The sequence below is a fragment of the Parambassis ranga genome, chromosome 9 (genome assembly GCF_900634625.1).
Source record: "Parambassis ranga chromosome 9, fParRan2.1, whole genome shotgun sequence".
NCBI classification, from domain to species: Eukaryota; Metazoa; Chordata; class Actinopteri; family Ambassidae; genus Parambassis; species Parambassis ranga.
The window spans coordinates 15,354,772-15,367,957 of record NC_041030.1 but is presented as its reverse complement, the minus strand read 5'-3'; the positions used below and the strand labels follow the sequence as shown (position 1 = coordinate 15,367,957).

The window sequence follows — 13,186 nt, the reverse complement described above, 5'->3', positions numbered from 1 at the left end:
TAGTCTCTTCCATCTTCTTACACACATTTTGTGCAGGCTGGCAAACGCACACAGGCACATACACATTGTGTTGGCCTGTAGTTAGATAAAAATGTTGTCATATATCGTTAAAAAGTTAAATGTGATTTTTTTCTCTCTGAGAGATATTTTTGTATGAGTAGAATAGCACAGATTTCAGTGTGTGCTATTGTTGGCAACGAAGACATTATCCTGGACAGTGGAGCAATTCATATTACCTATGTTACCTATTAGAGGGGTTGTGCAAATATTCTCACTTTCTCTGAATTTAAGGTTTTCTTGTGCATGTTTAGTTCAACATTGTCCACTTTTGACTAAAAAACAATGAATTTCACCAGTTGTTCTTCTGGTATCGGCAACCTTTTTACCACTGATTGACTATGGTGATGTTGTATACATGACTGCGTCGTCCAAATGCCTCCAGTCCTTGAACACTGTTTATCACTGTGCCTTGAGGTTTGTGACTGGCTGTACCCGCCTCACCCACCACTGTGAACTGTATGCCAAAGCTGAGTGGCCTTCCCTGAGCACAAGGAGGCACACCCACTGGATGGCATTGGTCAATAAGACCCTCTTTGGTTTGGATCCACCTTATCTGTGTACTCATCTCCAGCGAACTACCAGCCACTATGCCCTACGGTCCAGTGGCATTTACCACCTGCAGGTCCCTCATGTGCGGACTGAGCTAGGAAAGCGGGCCTTTAGCTACTCTGCCCCTTCAGCCTGGAATACCCTCCAGACTGATTTAAAAATTTTTGAGCATATCTCATTTAAAATTTTTAATTCTTTATTACACATTAGGCAAAAAGCATCCATTCATCAGTGCCTGTGTTTTTAAGATATCTTTCTATTGCTGCACCTATTTTTACTGCTCTGATAACTGTCTTCATCTTGTTTACCAACTTTTAAAATGTTGTTCTAATGTTCTTGACGTGTGCTGCTGACCACTTGGCCAGGTCACCCTTGTAAATGAGATCTGGATCTCAATGGGTTTTTTTACCTGGTTAAATAAAGGTTAAATAAAATAAATAAATAGTTTCTGTGCATGGGCTACTGGAAACATCTCCTGGCGGCTTTTATATGTAGAAGATGGCATAAAGCTTCTGAAAAGCAGTACATTCTGTGAATTCTTCTCTAAACATGTTGTCTCTCTTGGACACCATTTTGTCTACTGTATTCAGACTGAAGTCCTGTAGGTTTGTGCAGTGTAATCCACACGAGTAATCCTAGTGAATATAAGACACGGCCAGCGGGCTCTTTTTTTAGTGAGCTGGCAGAATTAGCTAACTAGGAATGCTCAGTACTGGACACAACATTACACGGGGTATTCAGCTGAACCCCCCTCACATCCAACAAACAAGCAGGGATCTGAGGATTAGAGCCCCATTATTAAAGCCAGCTGGAGACCTGATGCAGTGTAGAGGCATGCTAACATGGTGCTATTAATGTTCATAGGATGATACATGTCTAGGCAAGTCTTGACTACTGAAATGTAAAACTGTAAAATTTTGTTTGTATGATTATGACTATGTTTACCACATAAAACAGGATAATCGTAAAAAATACTTGTCATTTGAGAGTACTTGAAACTTTACAAAGGATTTAGAGGTTCAGACTGTTTCTCACTGAAATTACTTCCTATATGAACCTGTTTTTTTTCCCTTGTTCATGATCACAAGGGTCGGTGAAGTGTTGAAAAGGGCTATAAACAATCCATATGTTCATTTATTTCTAATTTTATTGTCTTCAAAGTTGTAGAAGTTACCAAATAAGGCTGAAAGTGAGAACAATTCGCATGTCTGCTCAACTGATATCCATGTCCACCTGGGAATGACTGCTGATTCTACCCTTTTTCCACTGAAAGTGAAAGTATTTCTTAGTGTTTTTGTCCAGTGTGAAAGGGACTTCAGAGACAATCTGAGATTTAATGTTAAAATAACATAAAAGTCACCCTGCAGTATTCTTTTACAGCCGAGCCGCTGCGCCTCCAAAGTGATGGATAAGAAATCATTATGCTTCACTGATATTATCACAGTACAGTATGTAGCCAAACTTTGCTTTTAGCTTCCCATCACGACACTTGGCTATGTGTCCTCATGTCTGGAATGTGAATCTTCCATTGAAAGCCAAAGGAAATGTGTTTTCCAGATAACATTACAGTTGCAATAAAGCTTGGCTTGGGCTGTGATTGAAACAATACTGTGCCTAAGCTGCCCTGAGCCCACCTGTTTGTTCTTCCGTAATTGGATTCTGCTTCATTCCATTTGCCTTAATGCTGATGCATAATGCAGTGTACTGAGGGAACCGGCCATTACCAGCCAGGGGACAGGGCATGGAGGAGTAACCCGACCCCCTACTACCCCACCCCCCACCCCATCATCCCTCCACCCGCCCCATCTTGGGACATCTTTTCAGGGCCTCTGTCCTTCAAAGCAGCCGCTTTCTCAGGCTGGATGGATTGATGGTTAAGGTTGTGGGCCTGGAGGGAACCAGAATAGCAAGTGTTGATGTTACAGCCTATGAACAATAAGCAGGACCTCAGCAGCTTGTTAATCTAAAATAAACAGGCAATGGTGTGTCTAGGCACAGAAATACACCTTCAACAGAATAGACACGTCCAGTTTTAGAATTGCTGGTCAAAACATTGACATGAGAGGTTTTTTTATGTTCTCAAGAAAACAAAGATAATGACAACTATGTTCTATAAAGGGTGTAAGCTACCTTTATAACTCGTGAATAGCATGTAATTGTTAAGTATATAAACATCATCAAACTCTCAGCATGACAGAGACTCCCACATGCTCTTTGCCGTTTTCATCAGTGTCATACTTCTCTCATGATCAGCTGCCTTTGTTAAGTGGCTGGTGTCGATGGCTGTGACTCAGCTCTGCCCACAACAGTGATGAAGATAAAACATCTGGAGTCTGTGTGCGCGTGTGCACACATTGAAAATGAGAGCATAAAGAAGTGAAGCAATAAGAAGACTGACATAAATTGTGTGGGTACTGGTGTGTGTGTGTATGTGACTGAGTGGGTGAGCAACGGTGGCCAAGGTTCATTAGCGTGTCATCGGCTGCCTCCACACCGAAATAATAAGTCCCCCCCCCCCTTCCTCCCTCTCTCTCTCTCCTTCTCCCTCCACTTTCTTCTTTCCCTCTTTGCATCTCCTGAATATGAACTGAGCCGTGAAAAATAACATCTGATCTCAAGTCACTTCTCTAGCACGGTGACACATGATGAAGAAACAGATAACAGCTGATGAAGTGACAAAATTAAAATAATAACAGTGAAGTCAAGAGGTGGGAGGGAAAGATAGAGAGAGAGGGAGCGAGAGAGGGAGCGAGAGAGGGAGCGTGACGAGCTCCACTGAAGGCTGAAGAGGTTGCATTTGATAAGAAACTGGCATCTGGATCCTGGAGTGAATCAAGAGCAGAGAGCATGCAAAATGTTAGAAAGGAATAGATTTTCTTCTCTTCTTCTTCTTTTCCTTTTCCATGGTTATTATCCAATAATTCTCTTAATGAAAACATTCCCTGACCACAGAGATGAAATAGATGTTGGGACATTAGTTGCAGGTGAATTGAGACATTTTTTACTATTCTGATTGGAAAAATCAAAGAGGGAGAAAAACAGATTATATCATTTATATATATATATATATATATATATATATATATATATATATATATATATATATATGTGTGTGTGTGTGTCCAACAAGGGGCCAGGCATATGAATGTCTGCCTTTTATGAGCAGGTGTACAGCATGTACACACAGACTTTGGTCTATGTGCCATAACCATGATGAAGGCAAGTCAGCTGAGCTTTCGAGAGCGCATATGGCCATGCTGACAGATGAGAGGAGAGGGTGATACAGCTGGGTGAGATGGAAGGTAAGGGAGGGGTTAGGTAAAGGTTCACAAGAGAAGAGTTGACAGATTCTAAAATGGTAGCCGCTGGAAATGCCTGGCTTCATTGCATCACATAGATCCACATAAAACATGCCCAAACGACAGCTTAGTGGACAATGTGGTCTCTCTCTGGAGCTAGAAACGGGAATAGCATTAATGTATCACAGTAGTGGGAAGTTTTCTTCATTTGATATGAGGTCCTGACCCAAGGCAACAAGATATGGTATTTTTAAACTACTGCACAATCTGCCGCCATGATGGATGCACGCAGTACTCAGCCACCATGCACTGGCTGACATGTGTTTGACCCCTATCCTCGTCTACAGGATACAGCACCTGGTGCCTCACCGCGACGCCATTAGTGGTCAACCACACTCACAGACACACACACACGCATGCGCACACACACTTTCGCACATGCTCACCACATGAGATATTTTTAGGAGACGTGATACAACCGCTAGGGTAGCTAACGCTCAAGAGATTCACACCCCATGAGCCTGACAGGAAGGGATCCATTTCCTGACATAAACCGCAAACCATCCACACATGCAGCACATATATCCTCGGTGTGTGAACTTTGAGTACCTTGAAGAGTGTTGAGGTTTTTATAAGAGGAAAATACATAAACGTATACACATCAAGAATTCATGTGGTGTTGTATATATTTCAAGTCAAAATAATGACAATTCTTTGATCCTTATTAAGCTACTGCCATTTGTACAATCTAAAATAATTAAACTGTGAGCAAAGCACTTACCCTGAAGAGATTTCCTTAGCCCATCTGTAAATACTTTCAAGCCATAATTCCACAAGAACCATGACTAAATCTACAAAATCCACTTACGAGTTAACAGTAACTATCCTAAAGTTTTTTCCCCCCACCAAATTAAATGACCTCAGAGGAAAGAAAATCTATTCATTGTTAAAAATCTCCTCACGCAGGTCTTTACATGAACATAAAATACAGTTGGAAATGGCTTTGGATTTGTTTTTTATCATTCCAATACTACATGCGGTATTAAATTAACAACATCTTTACCTGCATTTTTTCCAGCCTCCACCATCGCTGAGAACGGGAGGAAAACATGCCTGAAGCTCAAAGTTTTCGTCCGACCATCAAGTAAGTGTTTGCATGCACACACATGGCTTTGTAACAGAGCTTGTTGATGTACGCATTTTGGACTGAAAATCAAAACAATTTATGTCTCTGTCTCTGGTTACCTCACTACAATGAATTACCTTTTGCACATTGTCCAACTTTCATTCACTACAAAACTGCTTTACATGCTAAGAAACGTGTTTTTATTAAAAAGGATGATACATAGCCACACCAAATGAAATCATCTGAATGTTGCCATGAGCTTTGTTGCTTGGGGGTGTTTAATTTCAGGGCTGAGAGGTGGTGGTGGTTCAAGGAGTGGGGGGGAGGCTACAATTGTCTTTGACCTATTTGGCACATACCTCTAATAATTTCTCATTCTCCCTATTTTCTGTTATAGACAGCTGTGTGAAAACTATAGGCGTACATGACCGCGGTTTTGATGTAAACGACAAAGTAGAAAATACATTAGAACCACGAGGTTAGTATGGCTTCCTGCTTTATGATCCTTGTTAGTGTGACTTCCATACGTCTGTATGTGTGTCTCTTGTTCTGTGCTGCTTGTCTGGAAGGTGATGATGTCCTTCCTCATCTCTGCCTGATGCTTCTTCAGATTACCAAAGTGGTGTCATGTTACCATGATAAATGCTGTTGATGTAATTATGCTGTGGGCTTACATGTACTCTATATTGCATGATGATACTTATATGTGTACATACATAAATACATCACTCTGCAGTTTACCGCTGTGCATGCTGCTTATTTTCTACGCTATGATCAGTGTTTGAAATCAACAAATAGACTCACACTGTAGCAATAAAGTACATTTGGCAGTTTTTAATAATCTGCTTTACTCTTCGCTGACTGTCTGTTCGACTCTGTAGCAGCATCGATTATATTGTGAGCTCAGAGCGCACAGCAGTCTAATGTCTTCATACATGAGTCTAACACAGCCACTGAAGTGAAACACTCCACATCACCCACATGCAACACTCTAATCCCCATCACTAGCTTCTCCCAAGGTCTGCACCACTGTCAACTGGCTAGCATTGGTCAACACTTTGATGAGAGTTGATAATCAAAGTAGACCACTTTCTCTTGGTTGCTGTTTTGGATCTATGCTGGGCCAACTTAGCCTATAGACATTATTCTGTGACTTGGGCTTATCATACATTTGTGTAATCCCTCTCCCTGCCAGAAGGCGGTGACAAACGTCCCTTACTGTAGCTTTAAATTAAGGATATTATACTAGTTCAAGTGTCATAAAATATGATTAAATACCACTTAAGTGGGACACATAAGCACACACACACATTCTAGGCCAGTTCCTCTGACATTTTTGACGCTCACCTGCCTTTCCTTCTGCCTTATTTTACCTGTGTGCCTGTTTGCCTGCATTGCTATTCCAATCCTATCTGCAGTGCCTGACTCTCATTGTGCAAGTTTCTTTTGGCTCTTTCCCCAATAATACTCTCTAACGGTGTAAAATTAAAACACTCATCCATCATCTGCTGCTGCCCTCTTCCTCCATTCTCTATCAAACTCACACACACATACACACTTGTATAGTTATGCAACCACTGCCCAGCCCTCTGTTCCGTCTCTCTGTCCTCTGCTGTGCATGGTTCAGCTACTTTCCCATGTTGCGCCAGGCACATGGCTGCTCACAGATACTGATGCCACTGCCAGACAGACACAGGAGGCAGCTCACCTGGGAGATTAATTCAAAATGTTTCGGACAATGAGAGCAGAAACATTATGTAGCAACTGAAGTTCATATGGCAACTCAGACTTTATACCAAAAACCAAAAATTCATTAGTAAATGTACAGTAAATAAGTAATAATGTTTTTCACATTTTGCTTTGTCATTCTGTTGTATAATATTTTGTCTTTTTTAAGGTATTTCCTGTGCCTTAAATTTACTTTTTGTCTTTTCTTATGCCTGTAGATGACACCAGCCACGAACCGGCTGAGCCTTCCCGAAGTGAAACAAATGCTGCATCACATCTGCAGAAAACAAGCCCGCTCCTGGCTTCATTTCTGGTCTGCCTAGCAGCACTCTTCACTTTATAGCGCCTCCCTCTGTCCTGGAGGTCCTTTACACCTAGCGTGGCCTGAATCTGCCCGAGGCTGCAGGGTAGGGGTGGGATTTGGGGTGGATTGCATTTGCTTGATTTGGGCATAAAAGCAGGCTTCTCAAGGAACCCTCTATTTTTTTCAGAAAAAAAATATTTAAGTAATCTTTCTCCGTGTGTGAGTGAAAAAAAAGTTGATGTTAGAAGTGGGAGAGACAGTTCCCTCCTCTTAAACCTTCAACTAAGATGCCAAATCCCGTTTTTGACACTTAGTGATTCTTACTTTCCCGTAACTTTTGACATCCCTTCACATCATGTTTTTGTCATTGCAGCACTGTTGTTTACACACATACACACACACACACACACACATACATGCGTATATCACATACACAATGATAGCATTATAGTCAAACGCAAACAAATGCCTCTGCGTTAACAGTCAAGTAGATGTTTCAAAGCATGGTAGCAGTATTACACAGTAGGAAAGTGAATAATGTAGATGGTAGAAATGATTGTAAATAGTTGTCCCGAGACCTCTCAAGAAGCCTTTCAGAAAATGTTTTGATCGGTGTCACAGGAGCAGATATTTGCACCTCTACTTTACCGCGAAAGATGAAGATGTCCAAAAATAAAAAGTAGAAAGGAAGAAGAAACAAAAGCACTGAGAAATGCTTTCATGGCATGCACCTTAGCCTGCTGATCTTAAGACTGTCCTGGTTTAAAGATACAGTAGTGCCCAATTTTCTCTTGGATATAAAGCATTATGTAAAGGTGGATAATAAGCTACTTACAGGTTTAGTGAGTCAGTTATGGAAAAAGCAGGGGTAACTCCTTTGTGTAGGACATGGCTGTCAGCTCAATAAACAACCTCTTAGAGCATTTGGTTCACTCGAATTCACAGAGCAACTAAATTGAAACTTTCTCACCAGACACTGTGTGGGCTGCTATTTAAGATTGAGGATCAATATCTTTTGAAAGTTGATCACACAATTTCACGGCAACAGTCACAGTCATTTTATGCAATGTTTACCGAGCAGGGCAGCGATTGTTCTCTGTTCCATTTGAGGATTTGTCAATATTAACACCCACATAGACATTTGCATCCACAGACAACCTCAACACCCCCCTGACTGATAAGTTGATGACAAAGAAAAATGATTCACAGCTAAATTAGAGCTTTCATAATTTTCTAAACCATGAAGTTATTTTACTTTACCAGTAAACTTTGCGTTAAGACACTTTTCAATTCAGAGTGCCATCCTTTTTATCACAGCTTATTAGATGCTTCTCACTTTTTACTTGCACAGGATTTACTGGACAGGTGCATTGCTTTGATTAGTCAGAAAACAGCTCCACATAGTCTAGCCAGAATGATGTTAGCACTTAAATTTAAAGGAATTCACTGTGCAATAAAAGATATTCAGCTTCCCACTGATGCACATGGCAAGTAAGTATAAAGAAAGCCTTTATGTGTTTCTTTGCTTTCAGTAAAGAAAGAACAAATTGAGACATTAACTGTCCAGAAACTGGCTTCCTGTTAGAGTCAGGTATGAGAAATAGGGCACCAACTGGTTTGGAAAGACAGGCAGAAAGAGAGAAATAGAGCAAGAAAAGGAGCAATTGCATGTCCACCTTCAGCTCCTAGTGTTACTGGTTTAAGTGACTCTTTAATGAGGTTCAAAATGACAGGCATGTGGACCCCATGTTGTGGCAAGAGGAGTTATTTCTGGTATTAAAAATAGATGGTGGAAGGCTTGGGGGGTCTCGGGAGGGGGGGTGTAGATTTCCACTGTGGGGGGTTTTAAAGCACCAATGACCTTGCAGTTTGAGAGAATTGGTGAGTGAAGGAGACAGAAAGAATTAAAGTGAGAGACGCACACACACAGAGAGAAGGAAAAGACATGAGGAGGTGGCAGTGTGACTAGAGTGCCTAACAAAACAACTCCAGACAAAACAACAAAAATATATCCATTCTACACTACTGGAAAAAACACCTGATTCAAAGACAAACATGTTGTTCTGTACCATTCAGTCTCAAAGGCATGCACTGTTTTTTTTCTTTGCTTTGTTTTCATTTTATATGGCTGCCTTTTTGCTGTTATTTTTCTCTAGAAAGACTGCCTTTGCCTTTTTTTTATGCTACAGTAACAATGCTATTACAGCAGAATAGCAGCTCAGCTATGAGGAGTAATAGGAGACAAGGCCATTTAATGAGGTACTAATTTTCAGGATAACACCATAGGGAATAAGCACTGCATTTGATTCAAAATGGACGCTTGTCAGCAGATTAACACAAGACTTATCCCAAACCAGCTTCAATTGTTACTCTCTTATAATTACCAATACTCTTTGTCATTATTACGATCATTACCATGATTTATTCTGTACACACCTTAACCTGGGAAATGAGGATCAACTTATATACTGGATACTGTGTATCCTGAGGTAGTCAACCATAAAACATGTAGTGTTAGGTTAGTATCTGTTTTGTACCTTTCTGGAGGACAAAAGAAAAAAAAACGAGATACATCATTGTTAAAACTGTATAATTATTATTATTGTTATGATGATGATGATTATGGCTATTATTAATAGGAAAACCTCTTGATGTAAATAGTGTTTGATATTAAAGTATTAATTTGGTTCTTATGTCTTTTCTAAAAAATGAATACCGTATTATCTCTGGGTTTTGCCGAGTGTGTACTGTCCTCAAACAAACGCATTGTGTGCTTTGATCCACAATGCCTAATGAAACTTTGAGCTAATACGAAGTGGAAACCTGTGGGACATTAGCCAACGACAGGCTCACCTCTTACATGTTTCAAACCAGTCACCAACCTTCACCATCCCTTCACTAAAGGATCCTGCCTTGGAAAGAAATACTTGGGACTTAACGGATGGCCTATATTTGTACTTTTTTTTTTGTTTTGCCTTCGGTGTTTGAAAGCATGTTGGTCTCAGCTCAAAGATCAGCCAGGAGTGGACTGTTGGCTTTTTAAAAAAAAAAAACAGAAGGATCTCACCAGTTTCATTATGTGGCATGCGCATGAACTTGATGACATGTTAAAAAAAAAACAAAAAAAACAACAAAAAAAGGTTTTTTTAAAAAAGGTTTTCTTTTGCTGTTACTTTTTTTCTTTAAGATGTATTAGATTTTCTGATCACTTTCATGTTGTGTGTTTTTTGCATCCCCATTTGAGTGATGTCATTGAACTGTGTAGTTGACAAAAATGTACATAACACAAACCATTGTTGTGAAGTTACAGTGGGGGGGGGTCAGTCATTTTGTAGTCTAAAAGAAACTTTTGGTTTTCTTTTGGCTCATACACTGAATTCGTCTCAACCCGTCTCCTCTCACTATTCATCCTCTTCTCTGCTCTCCTCTAAGAAGAGGTGCGTGTACATCTGTGGACGTTTGTTTTTTTTTTATTTAGTGTGCGGACAAAAAAACGTGTGAGACCTATAAGTTTTGAGTGTGTGTATGTGCGTGTCTCGTTTGCTGCTGCTGCAGTGAATGGGAAGCGGCAACCCTCTTTGGCAGCGAAGAGTGTTTCCCATGCCTTAGCCCTTCAGCCTCTGCCCTGGCAGCACCGTCTGTGTACAAGACGCTTTCTGCCATTGTGCTTTTACACGGAACAGCTGCTGGCGTCGATGAGACTACAACAGGGGCCCTTCACTTTCTCTCCCCTTTTTAACAACCCTAAATCACTTGTCACTACGGTTAGACGTCGGTCCTGGGCACAGTTCAAGGATTAGTGCGCCCCCTCCACCCTGCCTCCACCAAATCCTAAACTGGATTGTTAGCGGGGTAAAGCCTATCATCGATCCAGGTTCTGTGCGTATGGGCAAAGCCTCTCAGCTCCCCTCTTCCTGATGTTCATTTTACACCCTGTCTCATTGTTCTTGTGCTTCTTGTAAACAACCCCAACCCCCCCCAAAAGCCACCTACTGTCCTTCTCTCTTCACCTTTGAACCCCACTCCCACTTTGCCATCAGTGGGGATTGTTTCCAACCTGCTCTTTTACAGTATAATCAACAACAAAAAGAAATTTGACAAAAATTATCTGTATTTGTATATACACGTGTCTGAGCAACTATGAGTAATACAATAAAACAGAAATACATTGCTTTGATGACTGTGTTACTTCTTTTACATTTTAAATGTACTGCAATCATGGTGCCACTCCTTTAATCAGAGGCAGTGTCACATTTGTCACAGTTTACTGCATTAAACATCCCCACTCTAATACACAAAATGAGCACACCGACAAGATTTAAGCAGAATCACGTCTCATCATGTACTAAATTAGACGCCATCACCCCACACACACACAGCTCTTTAGGTTTCTTCTTATCTATGCCTAGCTGTCTACACTGTGAAATCACACCCACTAAAGACAGACTGAGAGCAACACTATCCATCAGGATCAGAATAAGACCTTAAACCTCCTTTCACTTCAGTCGGGCACTAATGAGGACACCTAATAACCTTCTGCTGGACCCCATCAGCGCCATTTAGCCTCACCTTCCATTATCTCTGATAATTAGACAGAGAATCAGCATGCTCCAAGGACCAAAAGTGGGGGAAAGGTTCCTTGATAAGCCAGTTGGAATCCAGCAATGCCTTGTAGATCAGTGAAATATGACTTCAGTGAATATAAATGCCACTTGTAAACATAAATAGTGGAAGTAAATGGCATGATGATAAATATGAAGAAAGCTTGAGTTCTTAGAAGAAGGTTGTGCTGCCGGTGTTTATTAAAGCCTTTTCTATGAAACACAGTGGGTTACAGTAATTATTCACAAGCTAAGAGAAAAGTACACAACGCAGAAGACATCCCAGCTACAATTCTCTCCAATCTCATCTTTTGTAGGAAAAAAAAATGCTTTATGCATGAACACACTTGACACGATGAGCCAATTAGTGTCAAGTTGTTCTTCCTGGTGTTATTACCAAAGAAGGCTCTGGAGATGCAGGTGTATGTGTGTGTGTGTGTGTGTGTGTGTCTGGGAAGACCAATAAAGACGAATCACTGTGCCTGATCATTAAATCTGGGATAATGATAGCTTTATGTGAAGATGTGTCCCAGATGTACCATTAAGCTATAGTCAGGGTCTGTGACCAGCAGTGAGTGAGAGGTGGGATGTGGGATGTGAGATGTGATGGCGTCCTGTGTCACCCTTGTGATGGCGACATGAACGTGCACAGATTTACCTGCACCTTTGATTCTGTTCCTCTATTTGCCCACTGTGGCTTTCTGATAGAAGAAGTTTTATTTAACACAGTTACAGCTCATCTGACAGTCCTGAAGAGGCCACTTTACTGAAAGGTTTCTGAAGGCATCATTTTCAAGTCAGCTGGCTCACTTATTGGCTGCATGGTGTTTCGTTTCCATGTGAACAATCAGTTTGACTGACAGCTCTGAATGATGTCTTCAGTTAATCGCTTCAGTGGTGTGAAAAGGTCATAAATCACCCAATTACGTCGCCCCGCTTTATGAATAGATATTTTGGGGGGGAATATTTAAAACGCCTCCAAGGCATATCAACTTAGTCAACCCCATATTTATTGAGAGGGAGCTGGAGGGGCGGCTGCTTGTGCCAGAAATAACAGATAAGCTGAATACATTTTTGAGTCTCACTCATACTGTGGAATGTCACCGTGTAAGAAAGTTTGAATAGAATTCAAGGTCAGGAATTATGATATATGACAACTTTGACTCCTTTTAAAGGAGGAGAATGGAAATAATTACAAACAATAAATACATTAGAATATTCCGGGTAAAAAAAAAAAAGATCTTTGAATGCACCGTTTCACAACACACATTCACCTGAAACACTCACAGTCTCAGCCAGAGCAGCTTTAATACATCTCAGCTGTGTTTGATCAATACTCATTAAAATGTAATTTTCTTTGTGTCTGGATTATGGCCCAATATATGAATATGTTTCAGCTGTTTGCAGCATGTTAGTTTCACAATAAAAGCTTGACTTGTGAAATGCTTATTTTCCCACACCGTCTTATTGGCCTAAAAAAAGTAGAACCTCATGAATCTTTATTTATTTATGTAACTGT

The 13,186-nt window shown here is 40.7% G+C and overlaps 1 protein-coding gene across 2 annotated transcripts in view; it reads left to right on the top strand.

Annotated features, from left to right (window-relative positions):
• efna5b (ephrin-A5b) overlaps positions 1-11,243 on the top strand; it is an 85,255-nt gene extending 74,012 nt beyond the window's left edge. Inside the window, exons 3-5 of one of the 2 annotated variants that reach the window (XM_028414654.1) lie at positions 4,987-5,052; positions 5,432-5,512; positions 6,981-11,243. In XM_028414654.1, the coding sequence (XP_028270455.1) occupies positions 4,987-5,052; positions 5,432-5,512; positions 6,981-7,105 (272 nt within the window). In that variant the 3' untranslated portion in view covers positions 7,106-11,243. The remainder of the gene's footprint in view (positions 1-4,986; positions 5,053-5,431; positions 5,513-6,980) is intronic. The other variant, XM_028414655.1, reaches the window with a different exon arrangement.
• Positions 11,244-13,186: the final 1,943 nt, after the last annotated feature.